Source organism: Hippocampus comes, unplaced genomic scaffold, assembly GCF_001891065.2.
Source record: "Hippocampus comes isolate QL1 unplaced genomic scaffold, H_comes_QL1_v1.1 scaffold198, whole genome shotgun sequence".
Lineage (NCBI taxonomy): Eukaryota > Metazoa > Chordata > Actinopteri > Syngnathiformes > Syngnathidae > Hippocampus > Hippocampus comes.
Genome location: NW_017804974.1, coordinates 219,969 through 244,277, shown reverse-complemented (window position 1 = coordinate 244,277; position 24,309 = coordinate 219,969). Strand labels below are relative to the sequence as shown.

The window sequence follows — 24,309 nt, the reverse complement described above, 5'->3', positions numbered from 1 at the left end:
GTGTGTGTGTGTGTGTGTGTGTGAGGATAATACAAACACACTACCAAATGCTGGCATTCACAGCTTACCCAAGGATAGCGCCGGGCTGTTGGAACTGGCTGCCTGCCACTGTTGCCATGAACAGCATCTTCCAATTCCAGCTTGTCGAGTGGTTGTCATGGTAATGACCATTTATTTGCAGGGGGCACCCTTGACTCCACCATTTCTGGGACACACACGGACAGCAAGAGGAAGTGAAAGGGAGAGAGAGGACATAAGTTCGCAGATCGCCTGTTTGCTCAAAGGGCAGGTTACAGATTTTTTTTTTTTTTTATGATTAGCCGACAGTTTTTTTTATGATGCAGTGTTCAACTGTTCAACATATATTTAGCCTTCTTTATTCCCTCTGATCTCAAAACATTTAAAAAAAATAGATTACAAACTTTTTATTAACGTAACATGAAATCAATTTCCTACATTGGTTATACTGATGATGAACAAAACCAAAACCCACACTTGTCATGACACTGTGATTGGCAAGTGACCAGTCCAGTGTGTGCCAGCTACTTTAACCTCTTACACAAAGTCGACTGGGACAGACTCCAGCTCACCCACAACCCAGAACAGAATAAGTGATTGTAAATGAATAAATGAACACCCTTGAAATGTGCTTGGACCCTTTTGAAGAAACCATCTATCCAGACATTTTCTTTACCACTTGTCTTCATTAGGATGGCAGGTAATAGATACAGGTATCAATCCTAGCTGACAGGCAAGAGGCGGAGTTCGACCTGGACTGGTCGCAGTCAATCACATGGCACATACTGTTTTGACAAACAACCATTAAGACTCATATTCACACTTGAGCAATTCAGGGTCTTTAACCAAACTGCATCCTTTTGGAATGTGGGAGGAAGCCAGAATAACATCAGCAATGATAATAAATCACATTTGTGTAGCACCTATTCTTATCTCATAAAGAAATGACATTCAAGATCATTTGGCTCAGCAGAATGTGTGTGTGTGTGTGTGTGTGTATATATATATATATATATATATATATATATATATAGCAGGTTTCACAATAAGAGCATAACTCCAATGTTTGGCGTTACACACACTGCACTCATACTGCCAAGGAATTTGTAACCATTTTTATTCACACACAAAGTAACATCCACATTACTGTGGAGTTCATTAAAAGAACACGGATACAGTATTCTATAGACGTACGAAATATAAATAAAATAAACAAAATACATATATACCTAGCCTTCAGGGCTGTAAATTAAGTTTCACAACCACAGTAACCCTTTCACTGGTTGGTGTCATCACCTCATTTCCTGGCCACCATCCTCATCCCCCCCGGCCATTGACACGCTACTCTCAAGTTAGCCTTCTAGATTTGAGCCTTCAGCTGATATTCTCCATTGTGATGCAGCGAAGGAAGAAACTGTGTAAATGTCTCATGTCAACATCCCCGATACTGATCCCCTGTGAATTCCTCACTCGCAGCATCCATTGGATGGAGGAGTGACCTCTGAACCCCAACACACTCTCCAGCTCCAAGCAGAAAAACAAATCCTCAATCGGATTGAGGAAAGTAGATTTCGGTGGTTCATAACGAATTATAGCAAAAGTACGACAGTAATAAAATAATTTCAAACCTCTGATGCTTAACCCTTTCATACACCCTGTAACCTGATAACATGATAAGCTGTCCATTGTCCACTGTAGTGACCGCTGTCCTTGAAAGCGTTCATGAGGGGATACGTGCTGGATTTGGAGTGCTTTAGAAATATCAATACCATTTGAGGTTTGAGGTGACAAAAATAGAGTAGCCTATGTTCCTCGGGCATGGATCCACCTGTGTCTGGTCCCTCCCTCGCTTCCCTCCCCGCCAACCTTCCAGATCACTGCAGCGCATCTGTTACCGTGCGCTCACTCAGATCCTCATCGGTCGGCAGTTTGGTGCTTCTCATCGAATTTCGACGCCGAGACAGTCGGGTTTCGTGCCGGCAGATCGAAGTTTAAAGCGCCTCCACCCGCTTCTTCCTCCTCATCCGTTCTCGCTACGCTAGGTGTGCCCAGAACGGACCTGCTCTGCTCGCGGCGTTTCCATAGCAGCGCTTTCCGTGGAAGTTTGTCCGGGTGCCTCCGGAATCTGGGATCAGAAACAGTTCGTCATGTTCAAAAAACAGAGAAAAACTGGACGAAAACACAAGTGATTAAAACAGGTCGAGTGGATCGAAGACAGCGGCCAAGGTAAGAGTAAATAACTTGGTGCTTGAACTTGGGGTTTTGACAATAAAATTCGCTCGCTTTCTTTTTCCATCGACCTTGGATTAACACATTGTATTATGTTTGGGTGTGGTTTTATTAACATTGAAGTGGTTCACTGATTCTTGTCTTAAGTGGAGTTTGACAAGTTGCGTGCCGAAGATGTCAAGTCATTTCATTTATGAACTCATCGTGGATTTGAGAAACGGCATGCTTGCTGACGACGATGCACTTTAGAACAAACTCCCTAAAGTTATGACAGCTTGTTTTCTGTCTCTTCTTGCTCGAATCTTTGAAGCTCCTGGCTGACAACAAAATATCAGCATAATTTACAGTCGATAAAACGTGCAGTCCAAATACGAATTTGTGGCCGTGCAATCGTAGCTAAAACGTGTGCACGAAATACGAATATGCGACCACGAAGGTACAATGTCTTATTAATTTATGGGTTTAATACCATTCCCATGAACAACAACTTAGCCAACCAGGTGAGCAAATACAGCAAGCAACACCACGAAAAACATGCAGATGGTCCCGACGGTCATACCTCTGCTTGTAAAGCATCCTGGCTCCCAGTAGTGTATTTCAGTCCCTCTTGATAGTAATTATTCCTAGAAATGCCAGATTTTCCAAACATTTTTTAGCCCGCCCCCAGCCTAAAATAAAATTCTGTCACGCTATTCCTGTCGAGGGGTGTAGCTATTATTTCAGAAATGGGGTGGATGTAAATTTCTAAACCAACTCATGGTCATACACTCACATTTACTGGAAGTGTAACTGCTCCTGGCCGAAGAACTCAATTCCCAAACTGTCAAACTCAGGTTGAGGTAAAAGGCAAAACCAGTACACCAAAAGAAGCAGAAATTTTGTTTTGCAAAGCAAGATATTTGTTAGCATTTCAGAAAATTTATCAAGATTTGTTTCCTTTTTTCTGATATGTTTTAAATCAAACAGTCCCCAGTTATTCCCAAAATTTAAAAGAGTGTCCTAATTTGAAACAAACAAACAAACAAACAAACAAAAAAAGAAATATCTAGTTTCAAAATCATAATAAGCTTTTGTGAACATGGGTTGACAAAATTTTAATCAGTCCAATTCACTCGTTCTGACTGAAGTCAATTAAAGTAAACACATGCTTTCATGCATCAACATCAATAATAATTATCATTGAAATACAGTCTGAATGAGAAAGTAAAGATTGGAAACCAAACAAAGAATTGAGTTTGCTTCTAGCATTACATTTTTTAAGCAGGCTTGCGTACTGTAACAAAAAAAAGGGAGTCATACACATTACAATTTTTAACTACCCGTATAGTCTGTGGCATTTGCTCATAACTCTGTGGGATGATAATAATGACACTCATTTCTGACTCGATCCACAGTATTCCTTAATGATTCCTCTTAATCTATCATAAACTGTCACAATTATCCATTTGTAAGTTTTTTTTATAACTCAATGGTTTAAAAAAAAATCTATCTTTTTTTTTCTTTTGCCTCTTTCAATCTAAACATTCAAAGGATTTTGCTTCAGCCGGCATCTGTGTGGCCACAGATCAGAGGACATCCCCAAAATCTTGAAAATAGAGATCTAAAGTAAAGAGAGATCGAAAACAGGCAGGGTATGGCTCTTGAAGAAGCCGAGTTCCCAACCCCTGTTCCAGACTAATAACTAGAAAATAGAAACAATATCTAATTGCCTGACTGACTTACTTTAGTGCATTTAGTAAAGCAGATTAAAGTAGAAGTTATTTCAAGGCAGCCCTTGCATCCGTCCATATTTCTGTCGGTGGCCTTCAAATGAAAACGTTTGCCATAAGCCATCGTGCAACTCCCCTATTGGGAGCTTTATTCCACATCTATTCGGTTTTGGTTTCTTTAACCAAATCAACATCTCCCTTGAATACATGCACTACAGTTCATAGATGCTGTTCACACGTAAAATTGTGTATGAACTTTTATTTTTCTCAACTCATTTGCTGCAACAGCACTGACTGAGCCATGTAGGCAGCCTTTCATATGAATTGAAGTGTGAAGTCTTCACCGCCACTCGGATGTTATAAATTAGTTCCTGGCATAGTATTAAGATAATCTACGATGAGTAGAGAGGGTGTGTTTTCTGCTGTTTAGCGTACTTACACATTGACATCACAGTGCAAAGGTGCAGGGTTCGATTCCGGCTCTGGCCTTCCTGTGTATTAATTTGCTTGTTCTCCGGGTATTCCGGTTTCCTCCCACATTCCAAAAACATGCATGGTAGGTTTATGGAACACTCTAAATTGTCCGTCGGTGTGAGTGTGAGTGCAAATGGTTGTTTGTCTATGTGTTCCCTGCGATTGGCTGGCGACCAGTTCAGGGGGTCCCCTGCCTTCTGACCGAAGACAGCTGAAAGAGGCTCCAGCACGCCCACTTCCCTTGTTGTGAGTATAAGTGTATTTGAAAATGGATGGATGGCTTTAGACCAGTGGCACTCAAATGATGGTAGACAAACCTTTGGCTGTACGTGAAGGCACTTCAGGGCGTAAGTAGGATTGTTGAATATATTTAAAGTGCAAAAAAAAAAAAACATCTTGAACATCATAACCAACATTGAGAAAAAGGTTTTGATGGTGAAAGAATTTATATGCAAAGTATAACTCCAGAATTTACAATTTTCAAATTTGACCAAACTGTATGAACCTTGAACAATATACAGTACAAGCATGTCCATGTGTGTATTTGTGCATGTGTGTGCGTGTGTGTGTGCGCGCGCGTGTGTGTGGCATGTCTTCCCCCCGATTATAGCTCATGACAATTTTTACATTGGAAAAAAATATATTTATTTTGAGTTGAGTTTGAGAACCAACTAAAAGTGTGTTCACACATTCACAATATGTCGGAGAGAAACAGCTCTGCCCGCCTGTGAATTATAGAAAAATAAACACCACAAAATAATACTTTTTGATTGCTCCACTGTGTTTTTTTTTTTTTTAAATCTCTTCTTTGCTCTCCCAATGGATGCATGATCTGGACATCATAGAAATATATGCAGTCATAATCAGTGGAGGAACAGCATTTAAATATATTGGCATTAACAGCAGTGTTAAGTTTTGAGTAATGAGGTAATCGAATGAAACACTTTTCTTGTCATTGCTGCACTGGCAACATTACTGACAATGTAATGTGCCACATTACTTCAGCATTTCAGCAATGTTTTCTTGATGTACGTTTCCAGTCAACGGCTGCCTCGACTCTAACCGTCAGCCATCTGTAATTCTCAGTTCTATAGTACAGTATGTCTTAGGCCCCACCTTCTTTCTTCTTTTCTTGTTTTTTTTCACATTGGCTGATCACTCATCAACAGCGGTGCTGCCATCTAAAGGTGGATAAATAATTGCCTCCACCTTTGAAGACTTCAGAAAAGATGGCCCAGACGTTGGCCAGACACATCAACTCATCTATTAACGGATCACTGGCCCACCCATCCTGTTAAAAAAAAAAGAAAAACGGTTTGACAAACACATTCGTCAAAGGTAGCGGGCATGATGATTTTGTGTGACGAATATATTCGTCAATGGCAGTGAAAGAATTAAGGAACAGCAGGTGGCCCTCCTTCTCATTTTCGATTTCAAGTGATTTGAAGAATTCCAAGAGGAATGATTGGAGCGCATCTTACTTGCTGATCACTGGTGGAGGCTCCAGCCGCGCCATCGCTCTGGTGGTTGATGCTGCTTCCAGTGCTGTATTTGGTAACACCGTGCGTTATTCTTCTTAGTGGAAATTGCGTCTCAATGTGCTAAAGGCATTGCCTTGGGTTGTGCTGCCAAAAGTCAGGCAACTTGACTTGTTTTGTTCACCTTCTCTTCCTGCTGCTTTCATTTAATATGATTAATTGATGCAAAGCAGTGCATTTCCTTTGGATACATGTATCACTGCAGACTCAGGCAGTTGTTTTACATTCTGTGCCAGTTAAGTTTCAATCACACTGTGCATGTCATGTGTGTGTTTGTGCATGTGTGTGTGTGTCAGAAAAGCCGAGTGTGTGTACATGTGGTTGGAAAGATGTTCCCTCCAAATGGATACTTCTGCATGCTATAGTTTTGCCAGTGGCTTCTCCAATCCAAACTGGACACCAAGCTTAAAGAACCATGAAATCCCAGTATGTTTATGTTTACATCTTTAGATGAAATGCACTTCATGATCGGAATAAATATCAAGTTATTGTCGACACGGTAATTAACATGACCCACATTACTATAGCTGATGCCCCGCTGAAATATCTATTCCATATGAAGCTTATGATGCTACTTTTGCTTGTACTTTACATATTTATCTTGTCAGTATATATATGATTTGGTTTTTATTTCTTTGCATCCATCCATTATCCAACAAGAGAAAATTGTTTAATTGGAATTACATAACTCTTGGTCAGTGGTAGACAAACTTTTTTCATCAAATATCACCTCTAAAATCCATCCATCCATCCAGTTTCTGATCCGCGTATCCTCACAAGGGTTTCGGGGCTTGCGTGAGCCTATCCCAGCCGTCTTTGGGCAGTAGGCGGGGGACACCCTGAACTGTTTGCCAGCCAATCGCAGGGCACACATCGACAAACAACCATCCGCGCTCACACTCACACCTAGGGACAATTTGGAGTGTTCAATCAGCCTGCCATGCATGTTTTTGGAATGTGGGAGAAAACCTGAGTACCCGCAGAAAACCCACGCTGGCATGGGGATAATATGCAAACTCCACACAAGAAGGCTGGAGCTGGAATCGAACCCTGCACCTCTGCATTGTGAGGCTGACACGCTAACCACCGCTGCCCTAAATGTTTTATATTAAATGTTGTTCTTTTTACATTTACATTTTCCAAAATTTCTCCACAGAATTGTGAAAGACTCATCTCCAATTAGCGTAAACCCTTAATTTCAGTTTCTGCTGCCAAGCTTGGCACAACACATTGTTAGATTCGGACCTATTATTACTTATTCACATAGGGACAGGTAGGCTTAGATTTTTTTTTTTGTGTGCGTCTCAATAAATTATATTGGCATTCTGAAACAGCAATTTGTATTTCCTTGGGTTGTCTCTGTGTGACAATAAAATTGGTTTGATGAACAGGAATCTTTGTGTTTGATAAATATGCAAAGGACCCAGACATTAGGAAGGGGGCTAATACTTTTTCACGGCACTGAGATAATATAATTAAGTATTTCTGATCTCATTTCTCAAGACTTTCTTATTTCACTGTCAATCAGACAGTAAATCAATGAAAAAAACATTAAAAAAAAAAATAATCAGGTACAATTCTTTTGTCCAGTATGCCCCCAGCCACACTCTCAAACTTGCATTTGTATTGTGAATCTTCCCTCCATCTCCTGTGAACATCTTGATCATAAGAAAAGCACAAGCCATTGTGCAACTTAACTGGAAGTGAGGGTGGCAGCCCCTCAAATGAATGCAATCATCATCATCCCTTCACTCCCCGCTTCTCTTTTGTACATACAATTGCGGCCTGAAAGTCCATTAACCTGCCATTCCAATTCGAAATATGGCACAGAAAACACAGATTGCAACTGCGGCTTAAATTACTTCATTCTTCTTCTTCTTCTTTTTTTTTTTCGCTTCCCCGCCTTGCTTGTTGTTGTGACGTGCCATTTGAAGATTTGAATAGTATCCATACTTACTGTGGCCTTTGTTCATGGATAATGTCAACATGCATCACTGGGCCATGTGCCACAATTGTTAAATTGTACGCTGTCACGCAGCAATGGTCTTAGACTAACTATATGTGATACTTACTACTGTATGTGTGACTGGAAAAAACAAGTGGGATGGTGTTTTACCGATCCATAGGGGTACTGTCGCAAAGACATACTAATATAGACGGCTCGGTGTAAGCATGACTTTAAAATGATTTAATCGTCATCATGTTCAATTCAATTTCTTGGGGTTTTGCGTAAAAACACATTCTGGTTGCCACTGTTAACCACTGTTGTGCAAACGGTACGTAGGGTTGCTGATTTATATCCTGTTGTATTAAAAATGAAAGCTATTACAATGTGCTCACTGAGTGGAGGTTTGATTTGTTTTTGCAAGGCCAACATGCAAAACTGGGACAGTTTTATTCACAATCACTGTGATGTTACATTTTCATAACATTGCGTCTCAACTAAAAAAAAACAAAACAAAAAAAAACAACAACATAAGTTAAAGAATTGATCAATTGATTGCATTCTTGTATTGTTTTTATTTTGGTGTGTTCTTCACTGATAAGAGGAAATTACATGTGTAGAGGGAGGGTAAGATAAGGAGAGATAAGACTTTGGTTCAGTGAACAGCAGCCCATCATCTCTCTGTTTCTCCTTCATTACTTCTTTACGAATCCACACTAGGACTTCAATTACTTCTCTGGGCCACTGGCGGTGCTTTAATTCAAAGTGAGATTCACTTTATCCTCAATTCACATCTTTATAGGCTGTTTACGCCGTAAAATGCCACAATAATAATCATTATTGACTCTGTCCTGCAACCAGGATTTTTTTTTTTAAGATGCAAAGTAAGAACCATTAGACAGCCTATAAAACACCAACAATAGCTTGGTACATTACTTTTTAGCACCTACACGTCATCTGCAGTATAAGAGGAGGATAAAAGCTTTTGGGTTTTCACGCCTCTGCCTGGTTTGATAAACTTTTAGTATCTGCCTCTCGGAGGATAATTGTTTAATCACACAACAAGAGTTAGGAAGCAAAGACGCGGAAGAGTGACGCATCAGATAATGAAGAGGAAAATGAGTATGGTCTGCTATGCTTCATTTTGGTCATTTGGGAACTCGGTGGTGTAGTCGCTCGTCTCCTCAAAAGATGTGAACAATGTGTACAAGAAACGGAGGAGGGCCTGACAGTTACAATCATCATGACTCAGGAAATGAAAGAGGCAAATTCAATCAAGTGGATCATTTTTGTTGCTACATCCTTAGCCATAGTTTTATGGTGAATATAATATGTGACAAAAATGTTTTGAAATATATACCGGTAGCATCGCCTAGTGTCTAATTTTCATTTGAATGTGTTAGTTCAAATGCTTGGTATTCAGTGTCATCCCACATGCTGTCTCTATTTAGGATTAGCATAAAAAATAACAATATTAGCAGTCAAAGGGGTGGGAGGGGGGTGATGCTCAAAAACAAAATGTAGATAAGATTATAACTTACTCAAAAAATACTTACTTACTGCTACTTTCTGCAAAAAATAACGTGCTGCATACAATATACATTCAAAGGAAGAGAAAACCTTGCCCTAACCAAGCGAGTGTCTCCCATTTTGTTACGATATCAAACTTCAACAGGAGCATCAAAACATTAGATTTCCAAAACTTGATACTGTCGGTGTTCCGGACCTCGGTCCAAAAACGGGAGATAAACGGCATGTTTTGAGACACAGAGATATTTTTTTATGGTATGTGGTGATTCTGGCAGGAGCGTGTTGGACAATTCACAACAGAAAAAGCCCACATATGGTTGTAAGATATGAGATAAAGCGATATCTGCTGTGGCCAGGAATCATTGTTCCACGACCATAAAGATAAGAATACCTTTTCTGACATAAATGACAGCAAATCTCAGAACCAGAACCAGACTGACAAATGAGCCTTTCACTGATTCCATTTGAGGGAACCTCAGCAAAAACATTCCTGCATACAGCGAGTTGAATTCATGCAGTGCTAGTCTTTTGATTTTTGAAAATGGTAACACAGATGATTATTATATATAATAGTATTTTATTTTATTTTCTTGATGGAAATGGTTCTTTTTTTGGGTAGTTAAAATACACACAGGTGTATACAGTGTTATTTTAGACAATAGGAGTTTGTTACTTTTTCATTGACATTTTTTGAATGTGTATTATATGCAAATAAAGCATATTTATTTGTGCTGTGGAAATTAGCAATGTTAATAAAAGTCTGAAAACATAATTTGCTCTCAAGCACATTCCAAGGATAAAAGTAGCTGACAGAAGGCGACGTCAGATGTATATTCACTGACAATGTACAGATCATACACTAAATTTACAGACATATGCTTGACCTTGATGTTAAATGTTTTTTTTTCTCTGACTGGAGTTGCAGCGGGCAGCACGGGGCACGACGGTTAGCACGTCCGCCTCACAGTGCAGAGGTCATGGGTTTGATTCCGGGCTCCAGCAGATTAAAGTCTGCCTTTGATGAGTTTAGGTGGATAAAAAAAAATTGCATGTACTTACATACACAAAAGTACAAGCTCAAAAAACATGTCCTCGGCATGAGTGACAAAGCCTAAAAATGACAAGAAAAGCATTTGTATTCAATATGATGATATCAGGTGGCCCAGTGCTCCAGTAGCATGTCGACCTCACAGTGCAGAGTTCGTGGGTTCGATCCCGGCTACGGCCTTCCTGGGTGTATTATGCATGTGTTGCCTGTGCCTGTGTGGGTTTTCTTTGGGTACTCCGGTTTCCTCCCACATTCCAAAAACATGCATGGCAGGCTGATTGAACACTCTAAATTGTCCCGACGTGTGAGTGTGAGCGCAGATGGTTGTTCGTCTCTGTGTACCCTGTGATTGGCTGGCAACCGGTTCAGGGTGTCCCACGCCGACTGCCCGAAGACAGCTGGGATAGGCTCCAGCACCCCGCGACCCTTGTGAGGATAAAAGTGGATCAGAAAATGGATGGATGGATGGATGGATGGACCATGATCTCAACATTACAGCATTTAAAAATGCTGCTACCATCTCAACTTGCAGACAGTATCATTCAGTAGTTATACAGGTATTTGGTTCACTCTTAAAATATATAATTAATGCAATGAATGATCTGTGCTCCAAGCCAGGTTCAGCGTGTGGAAAGAAAGCAATGACTGGTCTACACTGACCAGCCATCCTGCTTGTGTGATGATTGCAGAGGTGATACAATAACAGCAGGCTCAATAATTCTTTGTTGAGTTATTTGTTGACTGTTGAGGCGCACATCACCAGCAGCGGGACTTCAACTTTGCATGTCTGTACATGTTTGTACACTTGTTGCACGAGCAATCACACATTGACAAAGTCATAAATACAAGCAGGGCGGCCCGGTAGTCGACTGGTTAGCACGTCGGCCTCGCAGGGCAGAAATGCAGGGTTCGATTCTGGCTCCGGCCTTCCTGTGTGGAGTTTGCATATTCTCCCGTGCCTGCCTGGGTTTTCTCTGGGTACTCCGGTTTCCTCCCACATTCCAAAAACAAGCGTGGCAGTTTAATGGAACACTCTAAATCAGGGGTGCCCATTAAGTCCGATCGCGATCGACCGGTAGATCGCGGACTGGTCCAAAGTCAATCCCAAGGGGTGTAAAGGAGAAAAAAAACAACAACAACCATTTGTGTGTCTTTGTGCATGTTAGTAATATATTTTTTGTGTTAATGTACTTTGCACCCTAATTATCCTATCAGTCTCATTTTCACAAAAAGTATTAAAACAATAAAATAAAATAAAGCAGGTAAATCTTTAACCTACAGTGGTGCGTCACCTGCGTCACCGGAAGTTGTTAGCGCTCAGCAGTGTGCAATTGCAGCTTGTGATCGGAGCTGTTGCGCTATATCTTTTATCGTCGCGTCGCGTCACTCCATGTGTGCACGATTCACCGAGGGCATGGGCAAAGAATAGGAATCTGGAGGGCCGAGTAAAGCATTTTCAAATGGTACGCATGAGCGCCGATAGTCAAACCCTTAAAGTTAGGAGGGCCCACTGAAGGGCCCTCCGTCATCTGTCAAAACAAATCGCTGATACACGTCGTCAGCTGAGTACATGTGTGAAACTGTGGTGTTTTCGAAATATAATAATAAACACAAGGAGCGTCTAATCTGGCCGCAACACTCCAATCGCTATGGCAATGTTTAATGCCTTCAAAATACGATGCAATGCAAATTCAAAGTGCATGAAAATGACGACTCACCACAGCACCGAGCTTGATTTTCTGCAACCAGACGGTCCCATCTCGGAGTAATAGGAGACAATGACACCTCAAGTGTGTGGTTTATGTCCAGTCTACTTCGTAATTTTGTTTTCGTCGCCGTTGCTGCAGAAACCCCCCGCCTCACACAGGTAGGATGTCGGAAATAGCAACAGTGCTATTGTGGCGATCTCAGAGTATTCAGCCATAACTTTAATCCAGTTGTCTCGAACGTACTTTTAAGGCCGCCGTGATTTGTGATCTCGAGCAGTTTTTTTTTACTCATTTTGCGAGCTTTGCGTTTTGTTTTGAAGTAATCGGTCACGTGATGGAGAAGCGTGGCTTGACGTGTGTCAAGCGTGACACAGCCGGATGTAACGGAGAATCCGGTAGTTTTTCAAAATAAAACATCTTTCGTATTCCAAAATAAAAAAAACGGAATTAAGGCAAGTTCTTTCTGTGCGGCCCGGTACCAAATGCCTGGCGGACCGGTACCGGTCCGCAGACCGGCGGTTGGGGACCCCTGCCCTACATGTTACAATTGTCGAATTTGAACCGGAACTTGGGGAGACCTCAAGCTTTGATCCTGTAGTGTTTTCAAGTCCTAATCAACATTCTAAATCCATTTTCAAGGCAGATTTTGTGAAAAGAAATTAGACGAACATAAGATTCAACTTTTTTTTCTTTTTTCGAACATCCATAGCTCAGTGACAGGAACATTGACACAGATTCTTACTGTATGGGAGAAATATTCATCATGACAACATTTTGAATATATCAAAAAGAGACCAAAACTATGCTCCAAATGGTTCAAGAACAGCTACAAATTTACTTTGGGTGCACCTTTCCAAAGGCGTTTTTGGCAAAGTTGCCCTCGGTTTAATTAACAGGTTGCAAAAGTGCGTCGCATGCCTCCGCGTCAGGCTGTTACTCATCATGGCATGTGCATGTATGTGCGCGTGAGTGCGCGGTAACGGGTCGATCGCGGGAGGTTGGTTGATCGAAAAGTAGATCTTCAGTCAAAAACGTTTTGGCACTCCTGCTCTAAATTGTCCCTCTAAATTGTGACTGTGAGTGTGAATGGCTGTTGGTCTATGTGTGACCTGCGATTGGTTTGCAACCAGTTCAGGGTGTACTCCGCCTACTGGTGTAAGACAGCTGGGATAGGCTCCAGCACGCCCTCATGAGGATATGGATGGATGGGACAGTTGTCGCGATGCAGCTACTGAATATTTTAGTATATTAATATCCTACTGAAAATTCTATCGAATACTCAAATATCCATCCATCCATTTTTCCAAGCGGCTTATCCTCACGAGGGTTGCAGTCGTGCTGGAGCCTATCCCAGCTGTCTTCGGCAGAGGCAGCGTACACTTTGAACCGATTGCCAGCCGATCACAGGGCACACATAGACGAACAACCATTCACACTCGCAGTCATCACAGCTAGGGACAATTTAGAGCAGGGGTGCCCAAACTTTTTTGACCAAAGATCTACTTTTCGATCAATCAACCTTCCGCGATCGACCTGTTACCGCGCACACGCGCATGCGCATACATACGCATGGAATGATGAGCAACAGCCTGGCGCGGAGGCATGCGACTCACTTTTGCAGCCTGTTACATGTACAGTTTTGAAATGCTTCTTTCGTCGCTTCATAATTCCCATTCTTTGCGAGTGCCATCGGTGAATTGTACACGAAATGCACTTTGCCTGACAATAATAATAATAATAATAATAATAAAGGCTCCATCGCAACAGCTCTGATCGCAAGCTGCCATTGCAGACTGCTAAACGCGAACAACTTCCAGTGACACAGGTACACGCCACCGTACAATAACGTGACCTGCTTTATTTTTTGTTTTCTTAATTACTTTTTGTGAAAGTGAGACTGATAGGATGATTTGGGTTCAGTGTGCATTAACACAAAAAGTATATTCCGAACATTCATAGAGATACACAAATGTTTGTTAGGTTTTTTTTTTTTCCCTCTCCACCCCTCGCGATCGACTTGGCACCACTCCGCGAGATACCTGTCGATCGCGATCGACGTAATGGGCACCCCTGATTTGGAGTGTTCCATCAACCTGCCATGCATGTTTTTGGAATGTAGAAAGGAGGAAACCGGAGTACCCGAAGAAAACCCACGTTGGCACCGGGAGAACATGGAAAGTCCAGACAGGAACCCAAGACCTCTGCACTGTGAGGCACTTGTGCTAACCCGTTGACCACTGTGCCACCATCTCTTTATTCAATTTATGAATTCAGTTTTTCAATACACTTATTGAAGTTCAGCCGTTCAACTTCAAATATAAATGATTCAGATTTAGTTTCTGGTGGCACATATTTCAGCCCTTAAGAGTGAAGCGGTGGGGTTTTTGAGAGTGAGGCGGGGGGGGTTTTGTGTGTGTGTGTGTGTGTGTGTGTGTGTGTGTGTGTGTGTGTGTGTGTGTGTGTGTGTGTGTAAGTATGGAAGTGGATAGAGTGGGGTAGTGGTACCCAACCTTCATCGCCCGACTGATATTTTGTTGACCGGCAACCAAATTTTCACACACATATATATATATATAAAGGGACATAAATTGTCATAAATTGTCCCTTGGTGTGAGTGTGAGCGTGGATGGTTGTTCATCTCTGTATGCCCTGCGATTGGCTGGCAAATGGTTCAGAGTGTTGCTAGCCAATCGCAGGGCATACAGAGTCGAACAACCATCCAGCCTAACCCTAACCCCGCCTACTGCCCGAAGACAGCTGGGTGAGGCTCCAGCACCCCCCGTGACCCTAGTGAGGATAAAGTGGATGAGAAAATGGATGGATGGATGTTGAATGAATGAATGAATGAATGGTTGTTTTTCCTTCATGTAAGAGTGCCAACAATGTCGCCTACGATGTTTTTTTTATCACTTCTTCAAGTAAACATTGTCTCACTGAGTAGTGCAGAGTGCTGTCACTCCATGATGAATTTGAACATTACTGCTATCTCGATATATCAAGTTCAGGTGAATAGCATCTGGACTGTCCACCTCCACATGAATCACAATTGTAAGCCGAATGTGAAATTGTCAATATAGTATAGTTGCACTAATACTGCACATCACTCTCGTCTTTGTGACTTTGTCATGGAAAATAATCATACATGACATGTTGGTTGAGAGAGTGGGAAGTCCATTTGTTTACTGAAAAACACAGTTCATCAGGCATCTTAGTGATAGGACAAGGACAGCATTTACCCTAGCAACAGGCAACAGCCACCCTTGAGCCAACAGCAGCCAACCATGAGTCGAACATGTCTTGTACCAGTCATAGCACAGCGACCTTGTCTAACTGGGCTCAAGTGGAGCATTATTTCCCCATTATTCGGGTTATTAAACCCCCAAACCAAACAATTATGTCCCAATACAACAAGAGTGGATGTCTGTCAACTGCTGGCACGGTGCCCTTCACTGAATGTGCCCTTCGAGGTGCCATCACATCCGTACTTGTGGGCCTTCCATAGGTCACCTCCTTCACTCTCTGCCCCTGTAAACAGACATTTTCCGCCAAAAACAGATGCTCTGACCCCCAACATCTTTGTTTACTTCTCGCGACCCCTTTGCAATCTTCCCGAACAATGGAATGGTCATTGATCTGTAAACTATGCCTCCTTCTCTTCTGACATGTGAAGCCAAGTCGGTAAATCATATTAGCGAAATCAAGAGAAAACAAAAATAATTCTAAGAATTTCCCCCTTGACAGAATTTATCCTGGCGACATCAAATCACCCGGGTGAGCTCACGTTCCCGGGGAATGAGGGAAAAAAAAATCCCTCAGATGGTGTTGCCTCAGGCATATTTGTCCTTTGGGTGTACCTGGTAGACAAGGAGAAAAACAACCTCTATCGACCAGTCGTCCACTGTACAGGCCACACTCGACTGCAATCTTGACTTCTCACCTCTCAAAGTCTTCCATAGAGTTTTTATCTGAAATTTACTGTAGTTTTCATTTTTGCATTACTTTCTTGTCAACCTTTTCAAGAGGATGCGTGAATGAATATCAAGAAAACAAATCTCCACACATACTTTGATTAGTCATGCTAAACAATTCAAATGTTTTTTTTAAATATACGCAGCATAAACAACAAAGTTGGCCAACAGATTTCGTACACTGATGTCATAAACATAATGTGTTAACTAGACCCCTCTCACGCCCCCCCGCCAAAAAACAAAACAAAACAACCATTCAAATAAACTCAGCAACCACATTGCCAGAACAACAATATGCTATATAATAAAATAAATGACTCAACGTGAAGGAAATAGCACAACAGAAGATATTTGAAACAAATTTTATAATTGTATACTGTCATGAAACATACTGTACTGAATATTCCCATCATACAGTACCTGTAGTGCCTTTTGGGGCCTCATTTGCAGGTCAGGTTGAATAGTTTATTCCCTCCATTCCCCCCTGTTACTCAATATAGTTTCTCATGAATATTCATTGGGTGTAGACAGGACTCAGATGTAAGCATTTGGCGGAACTGGGTCATGTTTGTATAATGGAACATTTTCCATTAAACCTTCTGCTGAACATTAAACTTGAATGGTATTAATGTAAAAATGGGCTTCAGGATGGTGCCTTCGTGTGGATAGTCTTTGTTTTGTGGTTCAGATATTCATTATAGTGTCTTCCATCATGCATAATTGACCGTGCCTTAAATTAGAAAAAAATCTGCATTTTTAGAGTACCATGTTTTCCTGACTGACCACCCATATTTAAATATCTGGATGTTGCTTTAACAAGACAGCCCAGTGGGCCAGTAGTAAGCGCGTTGACCTCACAGTGCAGAGGTACCGTGTTCAATTCCAGCTTCGGCCTCCCTGTGTGGAGTTTGAATGTTCTCCTTGAGCCTGCACGGGTTTTCTCTGGGTACTCCGGTTTCCTTTCACATTCCAAAAACATGCATGGCAGGCTGATTGAACACTCTAAATTGTCCCTAGGTGTGTGTGTGAGCGTGGATGGTTGTTCGTCTCTGTGTGCCCTGCGATTGGCTGGCAACCGGTTCAGGGTGCCCCCGCCTACTGCCCAAAGACTGCTGGGATAGGCTCCAGCACCCCCGCGACCCTTGTGAGGATTAAGCGGATGAGAAAATGGATGGATGGATGGATGGATGGATGTTGCTTTAACTATAAATTCCTGTATGTTGGCACATCAATACATTTGTCTCCTACTGGCACTGGTGGGCCTTAATCAATGTTAAAAGCTGTCAATCACAAACAAGTGAGTAAGGTGGAGGGCAAATGTAATCAGGAAGAAAACAAAACTATACAATTTGCCAAAACCTTTTCCTGCACCCCGTAACCTGAAAACATGATAAGCTGTCCACTGTAGTAACTGCTGTCCCTGAAAGGGTTAATCACGCTATGAACATCAAACTGTAAGTAATGATGTTTTGAGTTGTCGTGCAGTAAATGTGGAGTAAATGTTATGAGCAAACATATGAAATATTAAAAAATATATATTCCCATGAGGGGAGGCGAGATGATTCCCCTGGTACAAGACGGATCTTGAATAAAGCCAAACAAACAAAGCGCCATGCCGAGCAGCATGAATGCCTTGGTGATTACGCCCGTCACTCTCCTTTTGAGTCTCAGTCATCTTCCATCATTGTCGTTTAAATGAAGAGGGGATCAAACAAAACAATTGCGCTTTTAATTTGCATGCATATGAGCTTTATTATATTGTTTTAAAAACATCACCACCCTTTGGTGGCCCTAGGGACCAATGATGGATTGATTGCCATCCCGTTGACTTTTGATGTGATGATTTTGAGAAATCAAATCATAATCGCCGCAGGAAACTCGTATGTAATCGAGGACAATAACAATTAAGAAGTGGTACATATGCTGTCTGGATGAAATTTAAAAAAAACAAAACATTGATTGGAGTTGAATTAAGAGCATTCGAAACAGCAAATAAGCACAGATAAACAAATGCAAGCAGACCGCCAATTGTCAAAAAGATTTCACGACCGGTAGTTTTTTGCAAGTCACTACTGGGTCTGTGCAATTTGAAAGTTAGCCAATTTCTTAAAAGCCTACTTGAGAAAAGAGTGCACTTCCATGTAGCAACGAGCATTCTCACTCAAGCCGGAACAAAAATGATTAACTATGACACGAAGAGCTTGCTCTTTTCTCTCATTTTAATCTCTTATATTCACACAGGCATGCAATCTGTGTTTATTTTTTAAAATCCTGAAGACCATCTGCATCCTTACGTGCCTTTTATTCTTTTCTCAAATTGACACGCGTTGCCAAACACACCAATACTACCTATGCCTGACAAATGCGTCTGACAAATGTTGAAGCCTAAGCCTTGACAGAGGTCTTGCCTTTTTCCGACTGCCCCTGGCCCTAAGGGTATGTAACCTAACTGTATGTTAGGTTTGGACCATGACAGATTTCCTATGATCTGACCTTCGATGATTTTGTTTACATGCCGGTATGCAAACAATCAATAAACCAAGATATGATTGAAGTGTAGGTTCCCATCTTTAATTTAAGACAGTTCAACAAAATGGTATGTGCCACGTGAATTTAATGCAGGGTATCTTGATTTTCAGTTTGCACCACTCAGTCGTAACTGTGCAAATTGACATCATTGTGAATCTAATCTTTTTTGCCATTTCAATTACAATTCTTTGCAGTCAGTGCCTGCCTGAACTGCTGCTGTACATTTCATGAAAGATGGAGAATTGTAGCACATTATCACTCATCCTTATGACACTGTCAATCAAATGCTCGGTTAATTTTAAATGGTTTTCAATCATGCTTCTGGAAAATTGTAACTCTCGCCACATACAGTGCAATTGTCAGCTGTGTGAGTGACTATTTTTCCACAGTCAGCTCTTTGGAGGTTACTCTCGATTTCAATTCCAAGGGGTTGGCTGTCAGCAAACATGAGCAACATTATGATAGTTTCTTCTGAAAAGTGTCACATCTTCTAACTCAAAGGAACAGCTTCAGCTGCCGCAGCAATATTGTGACCTGATTAAGAAAATACATGATATACTGCACATCGGTCACCCTCCAAATATTTTTGTATTCCAAATTTTATGAACGTCTTCTACAGTGGTACCTCTACTTATTAAATGAATTGGTTCTGCAAGAAATGTCTCAACTAGAACAATTTGTAAGTAAAGACGTGTTTTGCATGTAAATGCCCTAATCCGTTCCAAGCCCCCCAAAATTCAGACATAAATGTTTTCGAAAGCCTAAAAATGCATCAAAATATGTAACAAATACATGTTACAATTAGATTATTGCACAATAAATGAGAGTTGTGCATAATGTAAAAACAAAGGTTTGGTTATTTTTACTCATTGCACACTTACTGTACCTGCCTATAATTGATGTGGCGTTTTATTGTTTTGGTAACTTACTCTGAGCTTTATTAGTAAGTATTGCCTTTTGCACTTTTCACAGATAACACTGCAAAATGTAAAGTAGTAGAAGTTGAAAACTTAACACAACCAATGCAGAAATCAGTGAAAAATGGCAGCAGGACAACAAAAGTTGATAAAACTCCAGACCACAGACTGTAGGATACAAAGACAGTAAACATGTAACTATATATCACTGCAAAAAAGTATGACTTAAAGTCTATGCATCAAAATATGTAACAAATACATGTTACGATTGATTATTGCACAATAAATGAGAGTTGTGCATAATGTAAAAAAAAACCCAAAGAATAGATTAAAGAATAAAAATGATTGTCATTTAAATTCTAACTGCGTCCTCATCGTTTTTTGCCCTCTTTAGTCCCTGTTTTTCTCCGAAGTGGTTTTTGCCTGGCGTTTTGTAAAGAACGGATCCAAGGACGTTTTCTTTTGTCGGCTTTTAACAATCCTTCGAAAATGTCCAAGGCAAATATGAGCATAGTGAGCGATCGCCGGACTGGTGAACACTTATTCTGGGTGATTCACATTTACCTAAAACTAACTGAACGCTTCATGGCCCTAGGGGCGAATGACAAGGACACCGCAGAGACACATATCTATCTATTACCTATCTACATAAGTAGACCCATACGATAGAGAGCCCTCTTAGCCAAAGATGCTCGGTAAGAGCCACTGGCAGAGCAGCGAGGAGCAGACCATACTGTATTTTTTCTTTTCGTATCTTGAAATTTCTTTCGTAACAAAAGGCAATCATTTCCTGTTGAGGCATTTTGTAATTTGAAAATGTCGTTTGATGATAGAGGTACCACAATATTAGGTCAGTCATAAGTGCCTGACGAAGGTGTGACTCATGGTATTACATGACATGCAGTTCTCATTTTTTATCTGGTAGGCAACCAGTTTATTACAGTCTCTAAACTCTGGCAGGGTCCACTGTTCACCAAAAGTGGGATGGGTGAGGATGAAATGATCAAGCATCTTCATAGAAAACCGCCAAAATGGTTGAATGTATGGTAATGAAGCAACTGAGGAAGACTGACTGATTGACTCCTACTTTTCCTTGTCTGACGCAGCAAAATCTGACAGGCCTGATGACGATCCCCCGGAGCCCCACTTCTAGTGAGGATGAGATGGCCCAGAGTTTTTCTGATTACTCCGACGACTGCGCCTCTGAAAGCTCCCATGAAGAAACCATTTATGAAACGATAAGGGCCACCGCTGAGCCTCTGTCACACCAGATGGACGACATACACATAAACTCACAGGTCATCCGCATTATCATCCCCGACCTACAACAGACGGTGAGTGACTTTGATGGATGACGGAGGCATGGGGGCCTTAAAGGGGATGTCAACTCAAAAATGTGCTTGACAATATGTTCTATGTACCTTACTTCACTTGTGTAAACACTGCATTTTCATTCATATTTTGGAATAAGATGGAATAAATCCACCTGTTTTTCGCCATCATCGGTGGCAGCCATTTTGTCGCTCTCTGTCCAGTGAAAATGACAATCACAGTTGCTCAAGGCTCCATCAACAAACAATCACGGCTCATCTTTTTTTGAAGCTGAGCATGCAGAAAATATGTGAGCTTGTAATTTTCTCGAGCTTCTTAAGGCAAGGTCATGAATGTTATTGACAACAAATATCTCTTTTCTGTTATATTTATTTCTTCATAGATATTTTAACAATTTATGCAGGTTTAGGTTGCTCTCTGCTCCAATTTCTGTACTATGCTTCTTACTATGCTGTACTATACTTCAGTACCATCTTCTCTAATTTGTCTGTGGAATTAATACGTAACAATTTTATTGTCAATATTATATGTTGGCAGTTTCTGTATTCAGTAAGCATTCTGATTATATCAATCTTTTGAAACTAGGAGAAAGATTAAAACACTCCTGAAAATGTTAGTGCCATCTCTCACAACTTCAAACATCCACGCATTCTTTGTGTCAAATGGATGTTGCACACTGAAACTATAGTGAGAGACGCAATACAGATGGAATTTCGTCTCAATTTGTATTTCGTCTGCTTTAGGTTCTGAATTGACTTTGAATAAATCAAACTTGAAAGTCAAATAAAAAGCTCAGACTGTGGAATGTGTGAATCCATCTGTGCATTTTCTGGAGTGCAGAGGTCACCATGATGGTGCTCGTTTAGTTTACACCAAGTATCTCCCAAAGAACACAAGAGTGTTCTCACCTGAGCTCACTGGTGACTGGACATTTTGACTTCCAGGGAATGTTGTACAAGTGGTCATTTGGAAATGTAAACACAGATTTATAGAAACATGTTTCATATTGATAATTAACTGTTTGACTTCTGAATTATTGCGAGAAATCATTAACATGATCAGTCCCTTTACTTAGTTGAATATCAGGAATAATCAAGGTGAAGGTCAAGGTCATCTTTATTGTCAAATATGATTTATGTATGCCATGCAGCATAGATAAAATTTCTTCCTCTCAATCCTCAGTGCAAACATGCATGCAAACATAATAGCACATTTCTTATTTAAACTAATAGCCCTTTGCATTAATTAGCACCAGTCAGTCAAGAAGCGCTCGGTCTCAAAAAGCCTTGTGACCATTGCTATACTGCTTATCCTCTTACTGGAGTGGTCACAGGGACATACAGTGCTGTGAAAAATTATTTGCCCTCGTCTCAAATTCTTACTTTTTTGAACAATGTTTCCCAACCTAAATGTTTAAGTGTAAAAGTAATTGTATATAGCGTATTTTCCGCACTATAATGCGCACCTAAAAGCATTCAATTTTCCCAAAAGCCAACAGTGCGCCATATAATCCAATGCGCTTTATGTATGGTATTACAGTCACTTTATGTTCTGCATTGAGTTGTTTCCCTGTTAGTGTTCCTATGCCGACTAGTGGAGATTATTAGCAGGATGCAATTGTAACCTAAAAGGGTTCTGCCCAACACAAATTGACATGCGCATGGGTCAAATCTCTCTACAGATGTGTTATTAGGTTTAAGGGGCCTCGAAAGCAGTTATTACTTTTAGGGGCCAATTACTTTTTCACACAGTCCATTCAAAGCACAGGTAGCTTTGAATCAATTTTATCCTTAATAAATAAAATCTGCCATTGGCTGGCGACCAGTTCAGGGGGAAGCCTGCCTCTCACACAGTGAAAGCTGTCTTAAGTTGTGGCACACCCTTTACCCTTTAAAAGCTGAATTTTGTTTTTACTTGGGTTATCTTTTTTGATATTTACTTATTTGTTTTATCATTTTAAACAAGAAAGTGGGAGAACTATCCCAAAAAAGGAATATTTGGAGAAAAGGGCAAATACCTTTTCACTGCGCTAAATAGAGACAGGCATCCATCCATGTTTACAAAAACTGAACCGAACTGAACCCATTTTCCTGCAATGAACTCACGTGAATTTACAACTGCACTATTATTTATAGCGGTGCTGACTATTTGGATGCTTGCATTCATGACATATTTTATAAGCGTGTGCTGTTGGGAATTGTACATGATTTATTTGTATGACGTCCTCATAAAGCCGTCAGTTTCACTTTTCATTTTTAATTACCCGGTATGCCCCAGGTATTTTGCATTTACACGATATGAGTGTAATATGCTGTATGGGTCGATGTGTATAATGTTGTTCCCCTGGGCATACGGGAATAAATAAATAAATAAAATAAAATAAAAAAATTGTAGTCAGTGGCACATACTGCAATTTCCCAACTATAGAGTGCCCCTGATTATAAACTGTACCCACTACATTTTTAAAGGAAAAAACAAACAATAAGCCGCAGGTGCCCACATTGTAACGAGACATCTACAATGAAAGACGGTACTCAGAAAGCGTTTTCAAAGTTTTAATAACATACATTATCTTTTCTTTCCAAATAGTGCCTGTCATGCGGCAGCACTATGGCAGTAAAACAGCACTACCAGGGCTGATTAAAACAAAACAAAACAAAACATAAAAGTCACTGTTTGCCATCGAGCAATGCTTTTTTTTCTATGAAAAAATCCTCGCTTGCCGTAACACTCGGTCAACCATTCCTTTCACTCGGAAAAAGTGGTGCACATGCAGTTGAAATTTTTCTTGGATGAACATGACATCTTGGAGGTCTTCCAGTCAGGTTTCAAGACGATGCATAGCATGGAGTCAGCCCTGTTACACGTTTCTAATGACATCCTGCTGGCAAATGACACTGGAGACTACGTGTGTCTAGTTTTATTGGATTTAACTGCAGCATTTGATACAGTGGATCACAGTATTCTGCTGACTCGTTTGCAGCACTTGGTGGGCATTGGCGGTGGCGCTCTTGAGTGGTTTAGGTCCTATTTAGCTGACAGAACCTTTTGTGTCAGCCTTGGCTGCTCTGAGTCACGCACTGCTCCCCTGTCATGTGGTGTTCCACAGGGCTCAATTCTGGGGCCTCTGCTGTTCTCGCTGTATCTGCTCCCATCTGGTTCCATCTGAAGGAAACATGGTATTTCCTTCCACTGCTATGCAGATGACTGCCAGATCTATGTCCCACTGAGCAAAAAAGACGCCTTCTCATTAAGGCCACTTCTATCCTGCCTGGAAGAAATCAAAACCTGGATGGCACAAAATTTCTTGACTTTCAATGAAAAGAAGACAGAGGTGATACTGTTTGGTCCCAGTGGCCCTTG

At 40.9% G+C, this 24,309-nt stretch overlaps 1 protein-coding gene across 6 annotated transcripts in view; it reads left to right on the top strand.

Annotated features, from left to right (window-relative positions):
- Positions 1-1,728: 1,728 nt before the first annotated feature.
- shank2b (SH3 and multiple ankyrin repeat domains 2b) overlaps positions 1,729-24,309 on the top strand; it is a 188,969-nt gene continuing 166,388 nt past the window's right edge. For all 6 annotated transcript variants that reach the window (XM_019892616.1, XM_019892598.1, XM_019892583.1 and 3 more), the window contains exons 1-2: positions 1,729-2,244; positions 20,721-20,948. In XM_019892616.1, the coding sequence (XP_019748175.1) occupies positions 20,739-20,948 (210 nt within the window). In that variant the 5' untranslated portion in view covers positions 1,729-2,244; positions 20,721-20,738. The remainder of the gene's footprint in view (positions 2,245-20,720; positions 20,949-24,309) is intronic.